At 43.9% G+C, this 26,300-nt stretch overlaps 1 protein-coding gene across 1 annotated transcript; it reads right to left on the minus strand.

Annotated features, from left to right (window-relative positions):
* Positions 1–17,134: 17,134 nt before the first annotated feature.
* Positions 17,135–18,859, minus strand: gngt1 (guanine nucleotide binding protein (G protein), gamma transducing activity polypeptide 1). The gene is made up of 3 exons (XM_078429065.1): positions 18,739–18,859; positions 18,494–18,593; positions 17,135–17,458 (listed from the first exon to the last, which is right to left on the minus strand). Exons 2-3 carry the CDS (start codon positions 18,572–18,574, stop codon positions 17,333–17,335), a joined length of 207 nt encoding a protein of 68 aa, XP_078285191.1. The 5' UTR covers positions 18,575–18,593; positions 18,739–18,859; the 3' UTR covers positions 17,135–17,332.
* Positions 18,860–26,300: the final 7,441 nt, after the last annotated feature.

Raw genomic sequence — 26,300 nt, forward strand, 5'->3', positions numbered from 1 at the left:
AATAGTGAAGAATAATCCATTAAATGCAGAAGTTGGTGGAATGGAAGGTAAAGATCGAGAGCTCTGTTCTTGCTCAGTCTAAGAGGAGAGGAGATGAACAGGGGTGAGAAAATAGATGAGAGTATGTCTTGCAACCAACCGTTCCATTAGTAACACCTTTTATTCTACCCTTTCCTTACCCGCCTTCTCTGCTAGCTAAATTTAATTTATTTCCCAGATCTGGGGAAAGGTCCCAAATCAGGAACATTAACTATTTCTCTTTCCACACTTAATGTCTTGCCAGTGGAGCATTTCCAGTATTTCTGTTTTTATTTCAACTTTGCAGCAACTCCCATGGATTTTTACCAGGGCAATATAAATGATGAATTGGGAGAGGGTTGCGATTAAGAGGTCATGGATGGGAGCTGTTTGTTGGTGGATTTTGGCCTGTGAGCCAATAAATCATCATTTGAGAAGACTACGCTTAGCTTTAGATTTAGGTTTATTATTGTCACGGCTACTGAGATACAGTGAAATGTTTTGTTTTGCATGCTATTCAATCAGATCAGATATACCATACAGAAATACAATCAAGACAAAATCAAGTACAATAGATAGAGCAAAGGGGAAGATGCAGAATGGAGAATAAAATATTGGAACATTTAGAAATGATGCTCTACTTACAGATAGAAAAGAGAGTTAAAAGATTAGAGCAATTGTATTGGATGATAGTAGATCATTTTCTGTGAAGAGCACACAAAGAAGTGCCATGTTCTGACAGGTTGCGGTTTAGATTGCCCTGCCCCAGTTAGGCGTTTTTTGAGGTGACTGCCGGCTACTGTCATAGTCGTAGCAGGTTGCCGAATAAACGGTGACTGGACCCCCCCTATGACAATATCTATGGCAAGCTACAACAACCTACCACCTAGTCGACGTCAAGCTACAACAACCTACCACCTAGTCGACGTCAAGCTACGGCAAGCTACCGACAACCGGCGACCCAATCTCGCAAGTAGAACGTCCACCTACGACCGCACCTACGACAACCTACTACCACAGAGGTGACAACCTACAGCAACTGAAGTCAACCTACGTCCACCCGCGACAAGCTACGATAAGCTATGACCCTGAAGACTGGACAACTGAAGACAATTTACGTTTCATCCACTTTCCCTATAAAAGGGGGTGTACGGTAGGGTTTCCAATCATTCTGCATCATGACTATTTGAAAGTGATGCCATGAGAAACTACTCTGAAATGCAATAAATTCATATATCAATTTTCCGTCAAAATGTCAAGAATTTCCTTTATTGATATAAAAACATTTTTTTAAAAGGTTGATAAGAACATACAACATTCCATACAAAAATATTGTAATAAACTTCAATAAATTTCAAACTTCAAACTTTAAAATTCAAACTAAACAGAATACAGGTTCAAAAACATACAAAACCTAACATCATTTATGGACACATTTCACTGATGGATGATCAGATCAAGTCCACAATTGGAATTTGCCGAAGTCAGCACCGGCGACAACCTTAATCACCTGGCGACAACCTACTTCACCAGGTGACAACCTGGCGACAACCTACGACAGCGCCCACGTCAGGAGACGTCAAGCTACGCTCATTGACGTCAAACCAACAGTTGCCGAAAAATTTCAAGCCTACACAAAATCCAGCGACAACCAGAAAAACGCTACGACTCTTTGGAGACTAATCACGACCATGCCCGCGACCATGTGGCGACAGCCCAGTCGCCTGTAGTCGCCTAAAAAATCGCCAAAGTAGGACAGGCAGAAAGATCATTTAGGCAGGTGGAGGTAGTTCTGTTCTTTAACGATAAGATAATTTTTCAATTCTACTTTCATACTCTAGTGATATCTTTCCTTATGACATTCGTTTGAAATCCAGAATTCTCCTTCTCAAGTAGAAGGTGAAATTTCTTCACATTATAATGCTCGTCCCTGGTGATGCTTTGAGAATATACTGGAGTAGGGTTACTCTGGGGCTGGAAGGTGGCTGCTTAGAATTAATGGTAATGACATCACTGAGTTTAGTTCATTTTTCTGAAACCATGTGACACCTACTGCCTGTGATTGGGCCAATAAGTTACTACAGGTAAGAAAGTTACTCACTGCTGTATTGAACTATAAATATGTGACCAGTTGTATGTTTCTCACTCTCTCTGCTCTATTCATGCGACTCTGGTGAGAGCTTGAACAAGTGGGGCAGAAGAGAGTCCCACAGAGAATAAAGGTATTGAACTACAAGTACTGTATTCGACTCGGTGATTGCTGAACCAGACTGAGGGGTGTGCAAATCGGAATCCACATTTGGTAGCAGAGGATGGTTCTCAATGAACGACCATCGCAAAGTTTGCGGTCCAGGAGCTGAATCGACTCGGATCGCGGAGGGAGGAATTAGGCCCCCGATGTAATTGGTTTCTTTCACTACCTCGGTTTTCCTCCGGTCCGCCAGTCTGATGGCGAATTAGCCATTCGCTGACTCCCGCATGGCGTCCCGACGAGACTCTGGTCAGTTTGGCGAATACTAGTAGAATATTTGGTCAGTAAAACTACTGAGGGTCAGTAGAATTACTACTGAGGGTGGTCAGTAGAATTACTCCTTTTTTTTTAATCAAAAATATTTATTCAAATATTAAAATAATATATACAATACAATAAAACCAAAACAGAAACCACCACCAGAATACTATACCAGCAAATATACTAATTGAAACTATTATACAATTATATTACAATCCCCATCCAGGATACATCCAATCCCCCGCGGTGCCCAGCGGTCCCGGAAATCCTCCAGGGTGCCCGTGGACAGTGCGTAGTCCCTCCCCAACACCACCCGGGCACGGATGTAACCCCGGAAAAGGGGTAGGCAGCTGGCTCGGGCAGAGCCCTCATCCGCCTGGCGCAGTGAGTCGCGGATGGCCAGTTTGGCCAGGCCCAGGAGCAACCCAACAAGGACATCTTCGGCCCTACCCTCTCCCCTACGCACAGGGTGTCCAAAGATGAGGACGGTGGGTGAAAAGTGCAGCCAAAAAGCAAGGAGCTGCCCCTTTAGATATTGGAACAGGGGCTGCAACCTCACACACTCCATGTACACGTGGTACACTGACTCTTCCAACCCGCAAAAGTGCCAGGCGGCTGGGGAGTCCATGAACCACGCGTGGAACAGGTTGCAGGGGACTGCTCGGTGCAATACGTTCCACCCCAGGTCCCCGATGGAGAGGGGCAGAATCCCTGCGTAGAGGGACCCCCACCGCGGGGCTCCCTCGCGACCGGAAGGCAACACCGACCGCCACTTAGTGTCCGGACAGTGGACCAGGGCGAGGAAGTGCAGGGTGTGGAGGAGGAGCCCGTACAGGACACGCCTCCCTGCGTCTCGGAGGGAGATGAAGGGTGTCGAGGAAATGCGGCTCATGTTATGTGGGACCGGCTCCCGGGAAGGATTACGGCGTCTGGGTCTGACGAGTACTTCCGGTTGAGCGGGGGTTTGCTCAGCCGCAAGTACTCCACACGTTTGAGGACAACCGACGGGGCGGGACAAGGGCTGGCTGCTCTCACGCCTGGGCCGCCGCCCTCCGCCAACGGAGGGGGGGGGCCGGCTGACAGCAACCCTGTTCCAGACTCTCAGCAAGTCCTGGTAGAAGCCGGGCAACCCCAGCAGGACAGCACAGCTGACGCCCACCATCGGGATCCGCCTACCTGCAACATAACATTGCTGAGGGTTGAGATATGTGTTTAAGGTGATACGATATCGATAATTGTGTGGAAATCTTTGGCCGAAATGGGTAATTGTTTAGATACCACAACTGATCCGAGGAGTCCCATACAAATACCGTGTGATAAATATCCTGATGAAGCAAAACAATTTAGACAGTTATCGGGTGGATTAAATAAAAAATTAGGAAGCGAATTGTGGCCTCTTGGAGGAGCTAAAACCCTGGACGGTGTAAAACAGGCTCAGGAAGTAATCTGGGAAAATAGTAGAAATATTGCTGCCAAGAACTTATTGTTCTTTAGAAGCAACATTGTCAGGAACAAAAAGAAGCCACAATGTTGGCAAGTTGGCAGGAAAATGCTCTAAAATCGGGAATGGAACTTACGGAGGGAGGAGTGACCAAATTCATAGAAGGACTGAAAAAAGAACGCGCTCATAAGAAACGTCAGAAACAGGAGTCCAAAAAGACCCTGGGTGAGACGGAGGTGGACAAGAAAAAAGGATTACGTAATCCAATGGTTGGCATTGGTCTGGCAGAGGGAGATGACGAGGATTTGGATGAGTACGAGAGTAGAACCCATACTAGTACCCGCATACCCTTAACCCCGACCGCACCGGCATTAGTGGATCCCTTTCTAAGTCCGCAGATGGGCCATACCAGGAGTAAGACTAAAAAGAGACAACCCATACCACGAGTCCTGGGCATCCCTAAACCAAAGAGGAGGAATCAAAGACAGATGGTACAGAACCAGTCCCATGACAAGTATCGGCTTTGCGATAAAACCAAGAATGAGGATTCTGGGGATGACTTGTCCCCCTTGGAATCGGAATCCCAGCCGATTCAGAGATAGACGAGGTAATCGAGCGATGATCCGCTCTCCGCCAATTCCTGGTCAGAGAGATGCCCAATCCCGTTTTCAACCCAGCAAATCAAATTGGTGTTGGTTACGCACGAACAATGACCGTTTACTTCCCTTGGATGCCGAACAAGATGATGGCCATACTGAGCCAGGTGCCAAATAGAAAGAAATCACCCACCCCATTTGTAGATTTCCTCCGAACCACTATACGTGTCTATAATGCTGATTCCAGAGATTTGTGGGCCCTGGTGCAACAAGTCCTAGCCCCAGTAGAACACGCGAGATTCCTAGTTAATTTGTGGTCCCCAACCCAAGACGCGCTAGTCAATCTGCATGCCCAGAGTCCGGTCCGGGAGGACACAATCCTTACCGCCCTCACTACCACTCTGCAAGCACCTATTGACACCTCCAAAGTTCTGGAAAGGAGAGGAGGCCGAAGAATGTTTGGAGAGGTTTTCAGAGATAAACATCAGTCGGTCGGTGTGCTATTCAACTATTGAAACGGTGCTATTCTGATAAATTGCCTCACAGCCACTGTCTCAGGGGCAGTAAAAACTAACAACATGGACTGGGCTGAAAATAGTCCGAGCCAAATGGCCCGTGCAGTTAAATACTACTGGAAGAATGGTAGGGGACAGAAGAAGTCCCAGGTTAAGGTGAAAACGGAGTATATAATGAAGAAAGAAAAACCGAAAGCCGTTCCAGACAACAGAGGCTACCTGATGGAACCTCAGTACTGTGTACCGGGATGGGTAGATAGGCAGGGATATGGGTCACCCCAACGGACCAAATGCCCATAGCTACGGCCCACCCTATGGTCCCCCAAGGCAGCAGTTTAGAGAAGGAGGCAGACCAGGGGGGTCAGGCACTTGTTTTAATTGTGGCCAGCGAGGCCATTGGAGCAAGCAAGCCCGTCGCGAAGACAAAGAAGAGAAGGTTATCAGCAAGAACATTGGGGAGGTTGGCAAGGAGATCGAGGACAATGGAGGTACACGGTCTTCTCCCAGGCTAATCCGTTTCCCCAGTACTGACTGGCCAACTTAGTGGTGGACGGGTGCAACGCAGAACCTGTTCTGGAGCTACAAGTTGTGGGAAAATGGTGCACCTCCTTAGTGGACACAGGGGCATCCATGTCATCCATTCAGTCCACTTGCAATCTCCCCATATCCGACAAAACCCAGAGCCTGTCTGGGTTCCAAGGACAGGTATGCCAATACCCCATCCCTATGCCAGCTGAAATAACATACCGGAACGTGACGTACAGCATCAGTTTGTAATCACCACGGGCCTACAGTGTAATCTGTTTGCCCGAGATTTATTATGTGCTTTTCAGTTGAAGATCGAATGTGGAGACGACGGGATAACTGTGACCCCATGGGCCCCTAAAAGACAGTGTTACTCGTCGATGACACCCCAGTGGTGGTCACTGGACATAGAAAATGAGCCCCCACTCCATATCACCCTAGCATACGACCGAAGCGGCAGAAACAGACCATGTGAAGGAACCAGGTGGGATGTAAACCTCCTGGCTCTAGTGACCGGACCACAGGGAACAGCAGAATATGCTGAGGTACCCCTGGAATTGTGGACACAAGCCTCTGGGGTCGACCCGCACGTAACAAAGAAAGTGAACTTCCCATATCACGCAAAAGACTTAGGGCCCATGGTTCAGCAAGCAATCGGACTGATGAACCTGAACACGGGCCAAGAGAAAGAATTACCCAACGATTGCACTGTCCACGTCTACCAGTCACCGCGGACGGTTACCACGCGATTACACCATCATCTTGGGAGTGAAGTACAGGAGTATGTGGACCCACAGGTATGGGCAGAAGACTCTACTCAGGTAGGATGTGTTCAGATTACCCCCATCCAAGTAGCTCTCCAGAAAAATGTAAGACTGCCCTTGATACGACAGTACCCGCTGAAGCAGCAGGCAGTACCAAGCATCAACAAGTTAGTTCAGGGACTATTAGAACAGGGCATTTTGGTAGAATGCCAATCCCCATGCAACACGCCCATCCTCGCAGTCCCCAAGGCAGGGAAACCGAACCAGTATAGATTAGTCCAGGATTTACAGTCCATAAACGCTGTAGTAGAACCACTCCACGCTTTGGTACCCAATCCAGGCCACATCTTGGCCCAAATACCGGCACAGATAAGGATCTTCACAATAGTGGACCTACAACATGCCTTCTTCTCCCTGCCCCTATACCAAGACAGACAGTACCTCTTCGCCTTCACCTACAACGGGGACAACAGTTTACATGGACTCGGTTGCCCCAACAGTTTGTGAATTCCCCAACATTATTCTCCAGATGTCTCCAAAGACAGCTGCAGACCTTAAGCTTTTGGCGTGGTTCCACCCTCGTCCAATACGTGGACAATCTACTTGCAGCCAGCCAGGGCAAACAAAGCAACCGCGAAGATACCACTCAGTTACTGAATCACCTATCAGCACTGGGATATGCAGTTTCCCAATCAAAAGTACTGGTAGCCCAACAGAAGGTGAAGTTCCTCGGTGTGGTACTATAGGCAACAGAGCGGAGTCTGGAGAACAGCCTGGTCGTGCCAATCTGCAAATTCCCCGTACCACGGGAGGCGAAGCAAATGAGACAGTGGCTCGGCATGGTGAACTATTGTTGGCAATGGATACCCAACATTGCTCTTGAAACAAAAAACTTGACGCCATACACCGGCATGGAGGATGAGTTTCGACTATTCGAGGAGGTCCAAGAAGCCTTTGAAAACCTGAATCTCTGTCACAGGCACCAGCATCAGGAAGGCCACTCTATGACCGACCATTCCAGTTGTACTGCACAATCCTCACTGCGGTCCTTACTCAAAGACATGGAGGCAAACATCGACTGGTGGCCTATTACTCCTCGAAACTTGATCCGGTAGCACGGGGACACCCCATATGTACGCAGATCTTGACTGCGATCTACAACAGCTTGCAATTGGCTGCCAATTTGACTCTAGGACAAGACATAACGGTGCCTCGTTTCCACTCAGTTGCTGCCCTGCTGGGACAGTTGCAGACTCAATACCTCACTATGGCCCGCCAGAATAAATACGAGATATACCTGCTCAACAACCCCAAATTGCAATTTAAGTATTGTACCACCATCAATCCGGCATCCTTTCTTGCCGAACCACCTGAGGAACAAGCGGAATCAGGGCACAACTGCCTATTTGTGATTAGAGAAGATACCTCTGTTGGGGAAGATTTGACAGATATTTCCGTGACAAACCCTGACCTAACCCTATATGTAGATGGGAGTGCATCAATTGGACCCCTAGGGGAAAGACTTTCAAGATAGGCAATTATAGATCAAGAGTCCGGAAGCAGCGGCCTTCGAAACACCATTCTCTGCCCAACAGGCGGAACTGTTTGTCTTGATGAGCCTGCGTCTTAGGAAAGGGATTAAGAATAAATATTTACACTGACTCTCGATATGCTTTCGGAGTGGTCCATGACTTCGGCCAATTGTGGAAGAATAGGGGATTCTTGACTTCAACGGGTCACAAATATCTCACCAGAAATTGGTATCAGACCACTTGCAAGCCTTAATGTTGCCAAAACAAATTTTATTTATAAAATGCACAGCCCACACTACTGGCCAAACCCTAGTGGACATCGGAGATCGCCGTGCCGACCAAGAAGCTAAGGAAGTGTTCCAGGGGAGCAGGGTGGGGACACCTAAAATGATGAGGCAGACTAAAACCATAGACAAAAGCAAGTCTCCCTTGAAATGGCCGATGCCATCCATCCAAGCCGTCGTTAGATTACAGGAGAACGCTCCTGACTGAGACATAGAAATGTGGAAGCAACTCAGTTGTACAGTTGATTGCATGTCGGGATTATGGGTTACCCCCGCAGGGCAAACATGTATGTCGGATGAACTCATGATGTGGGTCATCGAATGTGTACTCTTTACAACTCACTGTGTGACCGAGCAACTGGCGATACGCTTCTAGCTACATGGTGGCATCCAAAGTGGCAGACTCTGGCTCAGGGGATTAGTAGTCATTGTCTGATCTGCCAACAACATAATCCCGGGAAGGGTATAACTTAAGAAAATGGGAGAACCCCCTTACCCACAGTATTACCCTCAGTATTGCGCCTAAAATCTAAAATGCTAACCTCTTCTTTCCTTTAAGAAATCTTTGAGACCCTCCAGATGGACTACATTGAGTTGAAAAGATGTCAGTGTTACAAATATGTATTGGTTATCGTTGATGTCTGTAGTCAATGGATTGAGGCTTACCCCACCACTGATAACAAAGCCTCTACGGTTGTTGAAGTACTTATGAAAGAAATTATACCAGGTATGGGATCCCAACTCGGCTGAGTTCGGACAATGGCCCTCATTTTGTGGGACAGGTGAACAAGGAATTTTGCACCCAGATGGGTATCCAGCGGCAATTACATTGTGCCTATCGACCACAGGCTGCTGGTCTCGTTGAACGAGCCAATCAAACACTGAAAAACAAACTTGTCAAATTTCAGAACGAAACATGGACTAATTGGCTTAAACTACTCCCTGTGGCGCTGTTCCAGATGCGCATCACCCCAGCAGGGAAAGCACGATTGAGCCCAGCAGAGATTATATATGGCTGCCCACTTAGAACCCCATGGAATCGGAATACCCCAAAGGCCATTCACTTTCACCATATGACAATGGAAATGACCAACTATATGTTATCGTTAACCAGGGCTTTGAGAGACCTACATTCCAGGGCACGAGCGGCGTACATTGAACTCCCACCTCTAATCACTCTGTCTAAAATTGAATCTGGTGCTTATGTAATGATGAAAAATTGGACGAGAAAGGGACTGGATGCTCGGTGGGAAGGACCCTACCAGGTCCTCCTCACAACCCGAACCGCTGCCAAAGTGGAAGGGAGAAACGCGTGGATCCACCTTCACCAGTAAGATTGTCAGTATTGCCCCTAAAATCTAAAATGCTAACCCCTTCTTTCCTTTAAGAAAGCTTTTCCCAGGACGGACCAGTTGAGTCACTATGGACACACCACTATTGCTCGCCGACCTTGGGGTACTGGCAGCCTTCAAATTTGCGGAAAACAGAGTATGACTTTTTTACTCACTAATACCTTTACCCAACTTGAGTTTAACAAATAAAACTCATCAATGACCTGTTGAACATCATGGATCATTCTTTCCACACTTTCCTTCAAGCTTTTACACCATTCATTGCCAGAGGTTACTTTTGCTTCTCAGTATTAATTGGGGCAGTTTTTTCATATTAAGGCATTTTGTAAGTGTACATTGATGGTTGTTTACAGATATTACTCTAAACCAAGACCAGCACCAAGACCAATTATTTCTCAATATAGAATGAGGGCACTAATTTTACTCCACTCTTCCCCCATTTGTGAGGAATTTAGAAGGATGAGAGGGGATTTTATCGAAACATATAAGATTATTAAGGGGTTGGACAGGCTAGATGCAGGAAGAATGTTCCCGATGTTGGGGAAGTCCAGAACAAGGGGTCACAGTTTAAGGATAAGGGGGAAGTCTTTTAGGACCGAGATCAGAAAGTTTTTTTTCACACAGAAAGTGGTGAATCTGTGGAATTCTCTGCCACAGAACGTAGTTGAGGCCAGTTCATTGGCTATATTTAAGAGGGAGTTAGATGTGGCCCTTGTGGCTAAAGGGATCAGGGGGTATGGAGAGAAGGCAGGTACAGGATACTGAGTTGGATGATCAGCCATGATCATATTGAATGGCGGTGCAGGCTCGAAGGGCCGAATGGCCTACTCCTGCACCTATTTTCTATGTTTCTGTTTCTACTGCCTGAGTTTAGTTTAGTTCAGAGATACCATGTGAAAACAGGACCTTCAGCTCACTGAGACCATGCTGACCATTGATCATCCGTTCACATTTGTTCCATCCCAATTTCCTATCCACTCCTTGCACATTCCAGGTCCTACTGCAGCCTGTTGATCTACAAACCACACGGCTTTGGGATGTGGGAGAAAACAGGCCCACCCGGAGGAAACCTACACGGCCACAGGGAGAACATGAGAATTCCACACAGACAGCATCCGAGGTCAGGATTGAAGCTGTGAAGCCGCAGCTCTAGCAGCTGCATCACTGTGCTGCCCTTTTCCCAGTTCTTCCAGCATTTCTGTTTTGTTTCCTTTACTTTGTACCCTAACTGTCACATTACCTATGTTAGTTTTCGACAGTGAATAAATTCACTAAATCCAAACTGATTTAATTTGCTCCTTGCTAATGGTTTAAAATCTAATCTGTTTTGTAATAATCTCACAAAGGAACTGTCTGGACACAAAGTTCTGGACAGACACTAACTAGTTTAGTTTATTATTATTGCCACCTGTACAGAGGTACAGGAAAACATTTGTTTGCGTGCTATCCAGTCAAAGAATAGACTATATATAATTACAATCAAACCATTCACGAGACGCAAATAAAGGATAATGGGAACAACATTTAGTGCAAGATCAAGCCTGCTAAAGTCTGATTAAAGATAGTTCAAAGGCTCCAATGAGTTAGATGGGAGGTCAGGACTATACTATCAATGGACAATGGAGAGGACCTTTTAGTTATCTAATAACAGCTGGGAAGAAACTGTTTCCTGAATCTGGAGGTGTACATTTTCAAATTACTATATTTCTTGCCTGATAGGTGAGGGGAGAAGAAGGAGTGATCAGGGTGAGACTCACCTTTGTGTAGGTTTAGCTAGTGGGAGGGAGATAGACACAAAAAGCTGGAGTAATTTAGTGGTTCAGACAGCATCCCTGGAGAAAAGGAATAGGTGACGTTTCGGGTCGAGACCCTTCTTCGGTTGCTTTGCGTAATGGACTGGGCTACATCTACTATGCTGCGATTTCTTGCAGTCTTGGATGGAGCTGTTCCCAAACCAGACTGTGATGTACCCCAATAAAATACTTTGGAGTATCTGGAGTATTTGGAATATCTGTAGAAGTTGGTGAGGGTTGGTTAGGGACTTGCCGAACTTCCTAATCCTTCTAAGGAAGTAGAGGCATTGGTGTGGTTTCTTGGCCATAGCTTCGATGTGGCTGGTCCAGGACAAATTGCTAGTGATATTTATTTCTAGGAACTCCCAGCCTACCAACTCCCAACCATTTCGGAAATGTCTCAAATTGCCCTTTCCTGCTATTGACCATCATTACACCCTCTCAGCCATCTTCAATGATGACCTGATCCTGACAACAATAAGCCCATTTATAGGGAGGTTGTAAGGGTACAAACCAGGCTAGGGAGTGTTCATTTAATACCAACCCCTAAATTGTTACGGCTATGATTCATCTATTCTAGTACAATGTAAGGAATTATAGCAGACATGAGCATTAGAATGACTATTGTAGAACTCATTAGATGACAATATTTCTACATTACTTTTCTTTTTCTCAGAGGTAGTGATTGTAGTGTAGGAATGCAATGTCAATGTCACCTCAGCGTGTAGCTGCATTACATCCTACAGCTACATAGCTCTACCACCTTGGGGAGTAGGTCTTGAATGGTGTTGTGAGTTGTGTTATGGTAAGTCTACCATCATCCTCTGACGACTTTAGTTTTGAAGGATCTTGAGGAGAAACATTCAATAGAGAATACTCATTAGTTTTTTTTTGTATCTATAGCATTGGCATGATTGGTTTAGTTAAGTTTTGCATCAGTGGTGGTGGTGCTTCAAAAATTTGATGGAGAGGGATATGATGATGACAGTGCCATTGAAGATTAATAGGAAGATTAGAAGTGTTGATTAGGAGATGGTTAATGCTTGTGCCACGTGCTTACCATGATTTTTACTTGCTATTTACCAGCTGAGGCCAGCAGGTTTTCCAGGTCCTACTATAGACGACCTGGATTGCTTCATTATCAAACAACTGAACAGAACTAACTGGACATTGGTAGGAATGTCATTGATAAAGATTGTTAACCCAAGAATATTTTCCTCAGAAACTCTTGAAACGATGTATCACAACTGCAATAATGTTTCTTTGACAGCAGTAGTCATCTTCCTGCATGCTAAATATGCCTTCAGAGTCTGGACCATGGGAGGGAATATGGGCAGCTCGGTAGATACATTGCAACATATAGTCTCTCACTGTCAAATATTCTGTGCTTCATCTTCATCACCATGTCTGTGTGTGGCCAAATATTCGACTCTGTTGCTATAAAGAGCTGAGTCCGCCTATCCCTTGATATGTCCCTTGGACTCTGAAGATGAAGGAGGAGCTGAGTCATTGAGTAAAGGAAAGATAATCCTGCATTCTCCCAGCAAGTGATCAGTTGGGAAGTCATTTGCCATATGTCCTGCAACCAAATGTTTCTTCACACACTTTGCTCATTGACTCATTGATCACAATAACAAGGAACACATCGTCCATTTCTTTGCCGTATTACAGTGGAAAATGAGTTACCGTGGACAAAATAAGAAGCCTCCCATAGCATTAATTATGGGAGATATATCTTGTAGCTTTACAATCAAAATCAACAGGATGCTAAGGTTGCATATTCAAACTGGGACAAAGATAGAGAATAAAATATGTTATGGAATTTTTCCAAAAACTTGACAGCTTGGACAGACAGTTAAAGATTTGTTTTCATGATCTATCAAAGGTTTCTCAGCACTTTTATAGATGGAGCTCTTTACTCAGGGTCACCAAGATGGCTTGCTTTGAGGAGCTTTCCAGGATATCCTCCATCATTACCTCAGTAATGACAACCAGTGACCTGATTACAAGATCCATGGCCAGGGTACATTGAGGAGACTAGCCACTCAGGTACAGTATGTGATCAGCATGCAATGTCAGCTTTATGGATCTGAACCAGATAAGTGTGAGGGTCAATGAGGAATCAAAGTGATGACGGGCCCCACTCAACAAAACCTAAGTGAAGACTACTTGACATTAAAGTGAAAAGAGTTGTGATTTGTCTAAGATCAATGTTCTAAGAACACAGCACTAATCTAGTGGTCAAAGTATCATATCATGAGAAAAATTGGGAAGATAGAGCTTTCTCTTCTTAATTACCACCATTCTTGAGAGTATATTCAGTAAAGGGCATTCCAATAGCACCATTAGCAATGGTGCGTTCTCTCCCAGAGTCAAGAATGTCACAGATCCTGGCATTCCAAAACAGGGCAAACAGCCAGAGGTCGTGCTTCTCATTGTTTAGTTTAGCATGGAAACAACCCCTTCGGCCCACCGAGTCCGCACTGACCAGCGATCCCCACACATTAACACTACCCTATACACACTGGGGACAATTTTACATTTTTACATTTATACCAAGCCAATTAACCTACAAACCTGTACGTCTTTGGAGGGTGGGAGTAAACCAAAGTTCGCAGCGAAAATCCATGCAGGTCACAGGGAGAACGTACAAACTTCGTACAGACAGGCATCCCTAGTCAGGATCAAACCCAGGTCTCTGGCGCTGTAAGTCAGCAGCTCTGCCACTACGGCACCATACCGCCTAGTGTTGGTGTTAATAATATAGATAAAAAGAAGATGAGATTACGCTGAGATTGCCAGGGTGGTGGTGGAGGCATATCCGTGGCATTTAAGGGACATTTGGATTGGCACATGGATATGCAGGGAATGGAGTGGAATATTTCAAGTGCATTGAGGAGAGCTTTTGGAGCCAGTCCTACCATTGAAGGGACAACATTGGGCCTAATCTTAGGGAATGTAGTTAGGCGAGTGTGTAAAGTTTCAGTGGAAGAGAAAAAGTGAGGTGCAATAAACAAATCGCTACAGAAATTCAAAGGGTCATGCAGCATCTGTGAAGGAGGGGGGATATATGATGTTTTGGGTTGCAATCCCTGTATCAAGACAGAGCATGTTATTTGCTGGACCTTCCTCGTCTCTTTCCACAACTACCTTGATTATGGTTGCTATCTCCAAAATTCATTAAGATTTTAACCACTTGCCCAGCTACATTCCATGAGATTAGGTCCACTGTACCAATAACAAGTAGCAGAGTTTGGGGTGGAACTATGAAATGAATAATTAAACTATTCGATTTCATAAGTTACATTGTGACCACATTTTAAAAACACTTGAGGGTGGTACAGTGATGCAGCAGTAGAGTTACTGCCTCAAGGCGCCAGAGTCCGGATTTGATCCTGACTCCGGGTGCTATCTGTACAGAGTTTACACGTTCCCCCTATGATCACATGGGTTTTTTCCAGATGATGCAGTTTTGTCCCACATTCCAAAGATATGCAGGTTTGTAGGTTAATTGCCTTCTATAAATTGTCCCTAGTGTGTAGGATAGAACTAGTGTATGAGTGATCATTGGTCTGTGTTGATTGCATCTCTGGAGTAAACTGCATCTCTGGAGTAAACTAATCTCTAATCTAAATACTTAATTAGCTGTGAAGAAATGAGAGAAACTTTTGATGATACTAGAAAATGTAATTTATTTCCTTCTTACTATTTTATAAAACTTTTTTTTTTTAAATCTATGTCCTAATTGTTACTCCTAGGTAGAGTTCATTTTGTCCAATGTCAGTGATTTTGGCATGTGTCATTATTTCTGCTCTGCTTAGTGTTTGCAATATTTTCTGTTTTTATAACACTCTTGTACTGAAGGGACTTGATCCACTGAATTTGTTCCTCCATTTTTATCTTATCAAATAGTCACAAATATTGATACTGTAAAATATGGAAACCCTTAAACCATACAGGCAATTGCCATGTGGGATCATGAATGGCTCATGGAACTCCATGAACTACTTTGTCATTTAAATGGAACTTGGAAGGCTGGTATTTTTACTCAATTTATCAGTATTGATTCATATCCCCCAATTATTTTAACTATGAAAAATCTTTCAATTTCAATTTTTAAACAACATGTTCAACCTGTTTTTTTAGTGGAGATAATTTCTGACTTTTAATAACCTTTGGGTGAAGAGGTGATTGCTAATCACAGAAAGAATTCAAAAACATTAGTCTAACCTGAATGATCTTGATTTAGTTTTCAGGTTATGCTCATTTTTCAAGGATTCTCCCATGGGCAAAAATGTTTTCTCACTTTCTGGCTTATCAGATCATTGCATTAAATTTAAACGAGTGACTTGTTCAAAAAGATTTCCATATGATTTTATTTCCTTTAATGATCTTGTTTCTTTAAAAAAAAATCTGCTTTTTGTCTTTCTCAGGAGATCATCTGGTTCCTGCATTGGGGAATGTGTTGCCTGGTTGTAATTGATTGAATGACTCAGAAATGTAAGGCCAGGTAGACGTCAGCACTTAAATCTATTGCACTCAATTCCACCTCTTCCTCACCTCTCTTGGTTCATGACACATACTTCTTATAAGAAGTAACATTGTCATCTACACATCAATTAATTATGCTGCTGTTTACGCCAAAATTGAAAAAGCTAAAATCATTTATTTGGACACATGAAACAAGCTTTCTTTATATGTAATCAATTTTATGATTTACCAAGGCTATCATCTGTGGTTGAACCAAATGGTTTTATTCTCTGCATTCTCTTTGATCTTCAAATAACTTTTAAAACCTAATTTTCTATTTGCCTCGAATGTGTTGCCAAATGTGGGACCTCCAAATGTTTGATCACCTCTATTTTGCATTGACATTTAATATGTTGGGTCATCATTTGTGGGTTTAAACCTTGCTAATCTCATTATCATCAAGAAACTTCAAATAGTCCAAATTTCTGTTTCACATATTTTATTTCACAGTCTTGCTCAAATAATCACATCCATTCTGCTAGCCCTATCATTCCCTTTTCCTCACGAATTTAAAAATTCTTATCATGAAATTCATCCTTATCGTTAAATCTCTGTTAATTCTCAATTCCTTTGCCACTGGCATGTTGTGCATCTTCTCTCCCTGTGCACCTCCACCTTTTCAGTCACTTTTTTTCAGCTGCTTGGGCTCTTCCATTTCAAATGTCTTTCTAAACTATTCTGTGTCTACATTTGTATCATTGTTTGTCTTCTCAAAATGGAAAACTTCCAGCAAATTTCACTCACCCCCTCTTTTTGTACCTCTCAATCACGAGGGTTCTTTTCAGTAGTAAAGAGGTCTGGTGTCCCCTTTGAAGACTACATAGTGGGAGAAGCACAAATGTAAAATTTCTTCAACTGACAAGCATTTATTTTACATATAAATACCTGAATTTGTTGTTCCTTGCGTGAATGTATCAAAACTGAAAGCTAGATCGGTTAAATTCTGTATTAAATAGATAAATATATCAGTGTAACGTTATCACCTCTTTATATACAATGTAAAAAAATTAATCATGAAATATCCCTGCTGAATTTAATGTTTTCAAACCAGTTTTAACTGTATTTTCAATATGAATTTGAAGTGGAAAATAATGTTGTTTTGTTAATATTGTATCCTATGTTCACAATTATAAAAATATGTATACATTTGGAATGCCATTTCAAAATAAGTGCCATCACAAAGTAATAATATTAAATTATGATTTTTATCAGCTCCCACAGATCAGCATTCAAAAGTATATATTTTTTCCAAAACGTTAACACCATTCATGATTGAATTTGCCAAGTTTTCAACTTTATTTGCAACAGGTGCAGAAATGATTTTTAACTTCAACAACAATAGAAAGATATGTATATGATAAACATATCTTTTTTTTCCAGGTTTGCCACCTGTAGGGGTTCATTGCACTAATGATTACTAGGCTGTAGAAAATACCCTGATGACCAGCGAATATTTGAGTCCAGTCTGATTCATGTGATAACACAGCCTCCCTTCTCCTTGAAGGGATTCTTGTCCTCAGGGATTCCCTTTACCAAAGGATCTTCTGCAGACTGTGATTCAATGTAATCCTTCAGTTCCTCTGCACACTTGGATACCTGAAATAGTTCAATGCCAAATTGTAAGAAGAAGATAGTAGTAATGATAATAGAATCTGAAGCATACACAGTTCACAGTTTGAGTTCGCAACCAGGTGGCTCAATGAGCGGTACTCATATCACAAAATTGGTGTTTCAGAAATGTGTTGAAACTTTATTCGACTGAGGCATTTGCCTTACTGTCAAAGGTATCAGAGCTGAGGGAATGCTGCCCTGCCAGAGAGGTGTACTTTTGATGAGACCAAAGATCATCTATCATCTATCATATCAAATGGACATAAAATGCCCCATATTGTTGTTTGAGATGAGAGTTAATCCTAGTGGCCTGACCAGCATCACTAAAGCAGACTATCTGGTTATTACAGTACTGCTATTAACCAATACTAATAGGTTGTTGCATTTTGTATGCAACAAGGGGTACAACATTTTTAAAACAAATTGTTCAGTTATAAAATGCATGTTCATCGTGGGGATCTCAAAGATAGTTTTCTCTAACCTATTACTGTGAGAGTGCCAGTTACAACTGGTAAATGCAACATGGGCCTTCCGGTTATGTTTCAGATACTACAGGTATAAATAGTGCAGATTCAGACACTACAATTTGCGATGTGAATGAATATGCTTTGTATTCCAGCTTTTCTATATTTATCTTCAAATGTGACATTATATGTGCTGTAAGTCAGGAGAAGAGAGACACACTAAGCCTACTTTAATCAGGATCAGTCAGATAGATCTCTATGCTGAGTGGCTATTGGTAATGGTTCTTATTACATAAGATTACAGTTGTTAATAATACATGGCCTGTCGCTTCAACACATGTTATTAAGATTAGCTCTGTATCAGACATATGAGATATAAATTAGTTTCTCACATTCTTTTGATCTTTCCGTAGAATTCATTAATGCAGTTGGGCAACTTGTTTGTAAATGCTGAAATGAATTTTAACAATTGGGTGCTATAAGATATCTAAAACTGCAACAGGAAATGCAAGAATTGGCATGCTATTATTCTGAAATAATAAACAGGAGTTCCTACCAGCATCCTCTCTAAAGGCAATTCTTTCTTAAGTTGGTCTACCTCCATTTTCGCACGGTCTTTATCTGTCAAATCGTCCATCCCAGGCTCTAATAGATGTCTTAAAAAATAAACAAACTTTCGTTCATAATATTGTCAAAACAGTCGCAATTTCAAAAGTGTAGATTCAAGAATTAAAACAAAAAGGGAAACGGCGAAAACATGCCACGATGTAAAGAGGCGGACAGTGCATTGGATGGGCTCACCGGTCTCAGGCCGATGCAAGTCCAGCACTGGCGAACGATGCTCTCCCGCCGCCGCCGCCGCTGCCGCTGCCGTTGCTGTTGCTGCTGCTGCTGTCCACGTTATTCCCCCACTCCACTGCCACAGTCAGTGATCCCTCAGCCTACCGGCAGCTCTTTTAAAGGGGGCCCATAATATTTTAATCTCTAATATGATTAAATCGTGAGCTTTAACAGATTTGTTCATTGAGTGGAAGGAGAGAAAACCTTTCTTACGAAACATATTGTTTTAGAATTGCATACGCAACTTCCAAAGAAAAAATATATAAATATTATTAAAAACCCACATATCCTTCCTTTGGTTCGTCAGCCTTCCTGTAAACACACTTTATGTTTATTTTAAAATTACACTTATTAATAAAGTGGATCATACTGACGTCAGTGGCCCTAAGCTGCAAAAGTCCGTTATCAGAGTATTTATCGCTTCTTTAACATCTGTTGGACTGGCCACCTGATTCATGCAGTCCCAGTCACTTATAATAAGCCACGCACTTTGTAACAACATTGTACACAACACTTATGCAGGATTAACAATCATTCTTTGCTAAGGATAGACTCAGATTTAAATATTTGTTTTTTGTTTGTTTAAAACACCAGAGCTCTTCAAAACTACAACAAAAATATGTCTTCTATATGACAGAGTCTACTGATTCAACGTTGAAGATGCAGTTTTATTCAGTAGTAATATCTTTTGAAGGTATGTTTAAATGTGATAACATTGAATAGAAATGGATCTCGCTTTGCCAATTTACAAGCATAAAATAGATTTAGAGAAGCCCACTTTCATCACCAAATGTCTGTAAGATAACTATTCCACTAATGAATTAGAGATTTTTTTGAGTAGGAAAATAACTGCAGATGCTGGTTTAAATCGAAGGTAGACAAAAAATGCTGGAGTAACTCAGCGGGTCAGGCAGAATCTCAGGAGAGAAGGAATGGGTGACGTTTCAGATCGAGACCCTTCTTCAGACTGATATCAGGGGAGGAGGTGGGACAAAGATAAGATGTAGTAGGAGACAGGAAGACAGTGAGAGAACTGAGAAGGGGGAGGGGAAAGAGAGGGACAGAGGAACTATCTGAAGTTAGAGAAGTCATTGTTCATACCGTTAGGGTGTAAACTGCCCAAGCGAAAAATGAGATGCTGTTCCTCCAATTTGCGCTGGGCCTCACTACGACAATGGAGGAGGCCCATGACAGAAAGGTCAGACTGGGAGTGGGAGTTGAAGTGCTGAGCCACCGGGAGATCAGGTTGGTTAAGGTGGACTGAGCGAAGGTGTTGAGCGAAACAATCGCCGAGCCTGCGTTTGGTCTCGCCGATCTAGAGAAGTTGACATCTGGAACAGTGGATACAATAGATGAGGTTGGAGGAGGTGCAGGTGAACCTCAGCCTCACCTGGAAAGACTGTTTGGGTTCTTGGATGGAGTCGAGGGGGGAGATAAAGGGACAGGTGTTGCATCTCCTGTGGTTGCAGGGGAAAGTACCTGGGGGTGGTTTGGGTGGGAAGGGACGAATGGAACGGAGTTACGGAGGGAACGGTCTCTGCGGAAAGCAGAAAGGGGTGGAGATGGGAAGATATGGCCAGTAGTGGGTTCCCGTTGGAGGTGACGGAAATGTTGGAGGATAATTTGTTGTATTCGACGGCTGATGGAGTGGAAGGTGAGGACAAGGGGGACTCTATCCTTGTTATGAATGGGGAGAGGGGGAGCAAGAGTGGAGCTGCGGGATATAGAGGAGACCCTAGTGAGAGCCTCATCTATAATGGAAGAGGGGAACCCCCGTTTCCTAAAGAATGAGGACATCTCTGATGCCCTGGTATGAAACACTTCATCCTGGGCGCAGATACGGTGTAGTCGGAGGAATTGGGAGTAGGGGATAGAGTTTTTACAGGAAACACGGTGGGAAGAAGTGTAGTCAAGATAGCTATGGAGGTCAGTAGGTTTATAGTAGATGTCGGTTACTAGTCTGTCTCCTGTGATGGAGATGGTGAAATCCAGAAACGGTAGGAAGATGTCGGAGATGGTCCAAGTATATTTAAGAGCAGGATGGAAATTAGTGGTAAAATTTATGAAGTCAGTGAGTTCTGCATGGGTACAAGAGGTAGCACCAATGCAGTCGTCAATGTAGCAGAGGTAGAATTCAGGGATGGGGCCAGTGTACGCCTGGAACAGGGATTGTTCGATGTACCTACGAAGAAATGTCCTTGGTTGACATCCAAAACAGATTTGCAATAGGTTGCAGGTGAAAATAAGGACTGGATATATGTTTTGGGCTCCTTCACTAAAATTCAATTTCACAGAAGCATATTGAACTTCCTGGCCTCCCAGAAGATTTGGAGTAGCCTGCCAATTTATCATTGTTGCCACTTCCCTCCCTCAGAAATATTCTACATTCCTCCCATAAAAGAGAAAAAAACAAAGTGCTGGAGGAACTCAGCAGGTCAGGCAGCATCTGTAGAGGGAATGGACAGGCGATGTTTCGCCCAGGAAGCTTTTTCAGACTGATGGAATGGGGGAAAAAACTGGAAAAAGGTGGGAGTGAGACAAAACCTGGGAAGTGATAGGTTGATGCAGATGAGGAAGAGGGAGTGATTAGCGGATGGGTGGAGGAAGTGACAAAGGCTAGAGGTGAAAAGCAAACAAAAGGTTTAGCGATACAGCGCAGAAACAGGCCCTTCGGCACACCGAGTCCATGCTGACCAGTGATCCCAGTTCCCTACATACCCGCTGGGAACAATTTACAGGTTTTACCGAGGCCAATTAACCTACAAACTTGTATGTCTTAGGAGTGTGGGAAGAAACCAGAGCACCCAGAGAAAATCCATGTGGTCACAGGGAGAATGTACAAACTTTCTACAGACAGCATCCGTAGTCAAGATCGCACCTGGGTCTCTGGCGCTGTAAGGTAGCAACTCTACCGCTGCGCCAATGTGCTGCCCCAAAAGGGTGTCAGGTAAAGAAAGACGAGGAGGAGTGAAATATAAAGTTGGAGGGAGAGATCGGTGGAAGTGATCAGGGGGGAGGTAAAAGGAAATATGAGATCTGGGGATAGGAGATGAGCATACGGAGATAGGGAGAGCAGGGTGACTGGGGTGGTTGGAGATGGTGGGATAAATAGGTGCACCAGAGTGAGGGAGGACAGGGGAAAGAGAATGGCTAAGGTGGGTATTACTTGAAATTCGAGAATTCAATGTTCATACCATTAGATTGTATGCTCCCCAAGCGGAATATGAGGTGTTGTTACTCCAGTTTGCACGTGGCCTCACTCTGGCAAAGGACAAAACCAAGGACAGAATGTTTTTTGTGGAAATGGAAAATGTTTAGCAACCAGGCACTCTGGCATGCCAGGCGGGCAGAGCACCTGTTTGGCAAAATGGTTGCCTAGTCTATGCTCGGTCTCGCTGATGTAAAGGAGGCTACTTTAGGAGCACAGGATGCAATGGACAAGGTTGGAGGAGGTGCATGTGAATCTGCCTCACCTGGAAAGACTGCTGTCGTTCCTGAATGGAAGAGAGAGAGGAGGTGTAGAGATGTGCACTACGTCTACTATGGTTGCAGGGCAAAGTGCTTGGGAAGGTGTTGGGTTGGGTGGGATGAGATGAGATGAGTTGCAGAGAGAGGATGGGGTGGGGGAAGGGAAGGTACACCTGGTAGTGGGATTGTATTGAAAAATGAATTTCTTCAAGTAAAGCAGAAGGGTGTGCACATTATCTCACTGCAGGAGGTGGTGTGGATGACTTTGCTAAGACGTGAGTCTGGCCTATGTTGGCTGACGAGGTTGGAGGCCACATCTAACAAGTTTTCTGTATATTTTGCCCACTGTACTTTTTCCCACTATAAAATCACACTCTGTATGGGCTTGATTGAATAATTTTTCAAACACTTCTGCTTCCCTTTCAAATGAACTGTTCACTTTGCTATTCAGGTGCAGAAGATTGCTTAGATCACAAGGGAGTAGTGGAAGTGGAAGAGGCCAATTGAAAGCAGCAAATCACTTGATCTGAACCTTGCAGGTACCAGTTTATGGATCAATATCCCTGAGACTTTAGAGCTGTGAAGCATAATCTTTTGTGTGGAGGGCCAGATTTACAACACAGCTGGTGGCCTCTCAGATGAATATAAAAGCTCCATCATCCTGAAGTGTCCTTGATGCTGTCACTATAACTCCAGTTAATCTGAATTAGTTAATCCAGTTAATCTGAATCGGTTAGTTTGAAGAAGGGCCCCAACTCAAAATGTCATCTATCCATTTTCTCCAGCAATGTTGCCTAACTTGCTCAGTTACTTCAGCATTTTGTGTCCATCTTTGGTATAAACCAGCATCTACAGTTCCTTTTTATTACATTTTAACTCCAGTTAATGCTGGATTCCTCAAGGATTCCAGATAATATCTGAAATAGGTTAGTTACAACATCCATTTCAATGGATAGGAATGACTTCAAATAAGGTAGATACCGTTTGAATAATTTACATTTTTGAATTAATAGAGTTAAGTTATATGTATTCAATTGTTTATATTTCCTTGTATTTTATTTTAAGCACATGTCCAAATGTCTTTCAAATATTGCTGTAGTACCTGCCTCAACTACCTCTCTGGCATCTTGCTCCACATACACACAACCACAGAATGCCACAGGAGATCCTTCTTCCCTGTGGCTGTCAAACTCTACAACTCCTCCCCCTTTCCAGTCATGTCCCTCTGTCGTGAAAGATTATCATCTAAACATTGATATCCCTCCTTGGCCTTACCTAATTCTATCTCTGCTGGCTCAATGTCTAAGTTTTTTGTATTTCAACTCTGCCTGGCCCCCACACACCAACTCTTCCTCCCACCATTCTGGTCAAATTTTCTCACTCTCTGGAACTCTGAACTTCCTGTCAAGTCTTCTCTCATTTACTGAGCATCTTTAAACGGCTGCTTCCCAAAATCCCTTTTCAACTCTGCTCCCAATCTTCTCTCCTAACTGTTTCGCAAAGACAATACGGTACACTCCCGACTCACAGGATGCACAAGCAAGCCCTTCTTCACCCAGCTCATGGTTCGGTGACACTGTTGTTGCGGTTCACGTTGTCGCCCCTGGAAGCAGCGCTTTCTTCGGGTCGCCTCCACCAACAGGATGTGCTCAGTCACCATGGGGCTCCCTCCCCTCTCACCATCTGCTGTTTCTTCCTGTCAATGGTTGTCTTTGTCCACTCGACCACCACCACCTGCTTCTCTCGTCACTCTGTCCAGTCAGTCTCTTCCTTCTCCCTCTCCTCTTCCTCCCCCCAACACTGCCGCTGCCTCCTTCTTCTTCCGCGGAATAGCTGACATACTCCAACTTGGAAGTGACAGCAGGTGAGAGAGGAGGGAGCCCCGTCGTGGCCCAGTACGTCCTGTCATTGGCAGTGGCCTGAAGAAAGCGCTTCCTATCGGGGCTACAACATGAGCCGCAACAGCCGTGTGAACTGATGAAGAAGGGCTCGTTGGTGCAGACTAGCCGTTTCAGAGCCTAGTTTTAAAGTGAAACATCACAAAGTGCTGGAGCAACTCAGCAGGCTGAATCAGTCTGAGGAAAGGTCTCAGTGTCACATATTCATGTCCTGCAGAGATCCTGACCCGCTGAATTACTCCAGCACTTTGCGTCCTTTTGTCTATTAACCATCATCTGCAGTCATCGGCAATGAAGGACACCACTCCTTCCGCTGTGCTTCACACACTAAATCCTCGTTATAACAGACCATAGCAAAGGAAGTCGGGCGCATTATTGCCGTTTGTCCACTATAACTGAGTCAGGTACCACCATCGGATGTATTTGAAATGAACAGCTGCGGATGATGGTTAATTGATAAAAAGGACACAAACTATTCTGATCACTCAAGAACAGCTTCTTCCCTGCTGTTACCAGACTCTTGAAAATACCTCTGGTAAACCAAGAGTGTAATCCCAACCTCCCAACCTACCTTATTATAGCCATTGCACTTTTATTCATCTGCATTTTCTCTGCAGTTGTTACACTGACCCTTCCCCTTGTGATTAATAATGGTTTGATTGATCTCATATACGGTATGGTTTGACTGGGGAGCACACAAAAGAAAGTTTTCACTGTATCTTGGATCAATGCCAGATAATGTTTATCAAAACAAAATTGAAAATGCAGAAAATACTCATGACAGCCACCTCTGTCTGAGGACCTTTGAGGTTGATGACGTGGAGTTTAACCAAGGGGATTTTGATCCTAAACAACTCTTTCCTCAAAGCTTGCTGCACATTTCAAACATTTTCTGTTTTATTTTAACATTAAGCATCAGGAGCCCGGCAGTTATTTTATTACTACCTGATCCTTTAATGCAGTAAACATTGTTTCATGCATGAGAAATGACACTCAGCCAAAGATACAATTTTGACTGCAATTATAAGTTGTGTATTTAGCCACATGCATATGTACTTCCATATCAAAACACGTTACAGTAAACCCTCAGTTTAACGGACCTCTTTATAATGGATTTTGGCTACAGCAGACCGACCTATCGATGGCTGGTCTGGCTCCCCGGCGCTCACAGCCCCGGCTGACCCCATGTTGATCCCGGCTGACCCCATGTTGATCCCGGCTCACACCGCCTCACTGGCCAGTCCTTCTGCCGCCAACGCCGGCCCATGCGGCTTCCTCGGACGCTTTCAGGCATGGCCACCTGTGGGCCGTGGCCATTGACTCCGCCGATCCTCACCTCTCTCCCAGCTGCCAGCAGATCAGAGCTGTCAACTCACCTGGATTCTAGGCCCAGTTCTCCACCGAGAGTATGTGAAGGGTCTTGATCCATAACCTCACCTTTTCATGTTCTCCAGAGATGCTGCCTGACCTGTTGAGTTACTCTAGCACTTTGTATCCTTTTGTGTATTAACCAGCAAATGCAGATATTTGTTTCTACAACTTACACAACGATAATACCTTACGTGTAGGAAGGAACTGCAGCTGCTGGTTTAAACTGAAGATAGACAGAACAGACCGGAGTAACTCAGCAGGACAGGCAGCAAGCATCTCTGGAGAGAAAGAATGGGTGACATTTCATGGCGAGACCCTTCTTTGGACTGAAAGTAACGGGAAAGGGAGACAAGAGATATAGACGATGATGTAGAGAAATAGAACAATGAATGAAGGACATGCAAAAAAGTAACGATGATAAAGGAACTGGGCAATTATTAGCTGTTGTTGCATGAAAACGAGAAGCTGGTGTGACTTGGGTGGAGGAGGGATGGAGAGAGAGAGAATGGCGGGGTAACTTGAAGTTAGAAAAAACAATATTCCTACCACTGGGCTGTAAGCTGCACAAGCAAAATATGTGATGCTGTTCCTCCGATTTGCATTTAGCCTCTCTCTGACACTGGAGGAAACCTAGGATAGAATGATCAGTGTGGGAATGGGACGGAGAATTAAAGTGTTTAGCAACCGTGAGGTCAGCTAGGTTCAGGCGGACTGAGGGAAGGTGTTCAGCGAAACGATCGCCCAGTCCACGTTAGGTCTCGCCTAAGGTATAAGAGTCCACATCTT

This window comes from Rhinoraja longicauda, chromosome 2 (assembly GCF_053455715.1).
Source record: "Rhinoraja longicauda isolate Sanriku21f chromosome 2, sRhiLon1.1, whole genome shotgun sequence".
NCBI classification, from domain to species: Eukaryota; Metazoa; Chordata; class Chondrichthyes; order Rajiformes; family Arhynchobatidae; genus Rhinoraja; species Rhinoraja longicauda.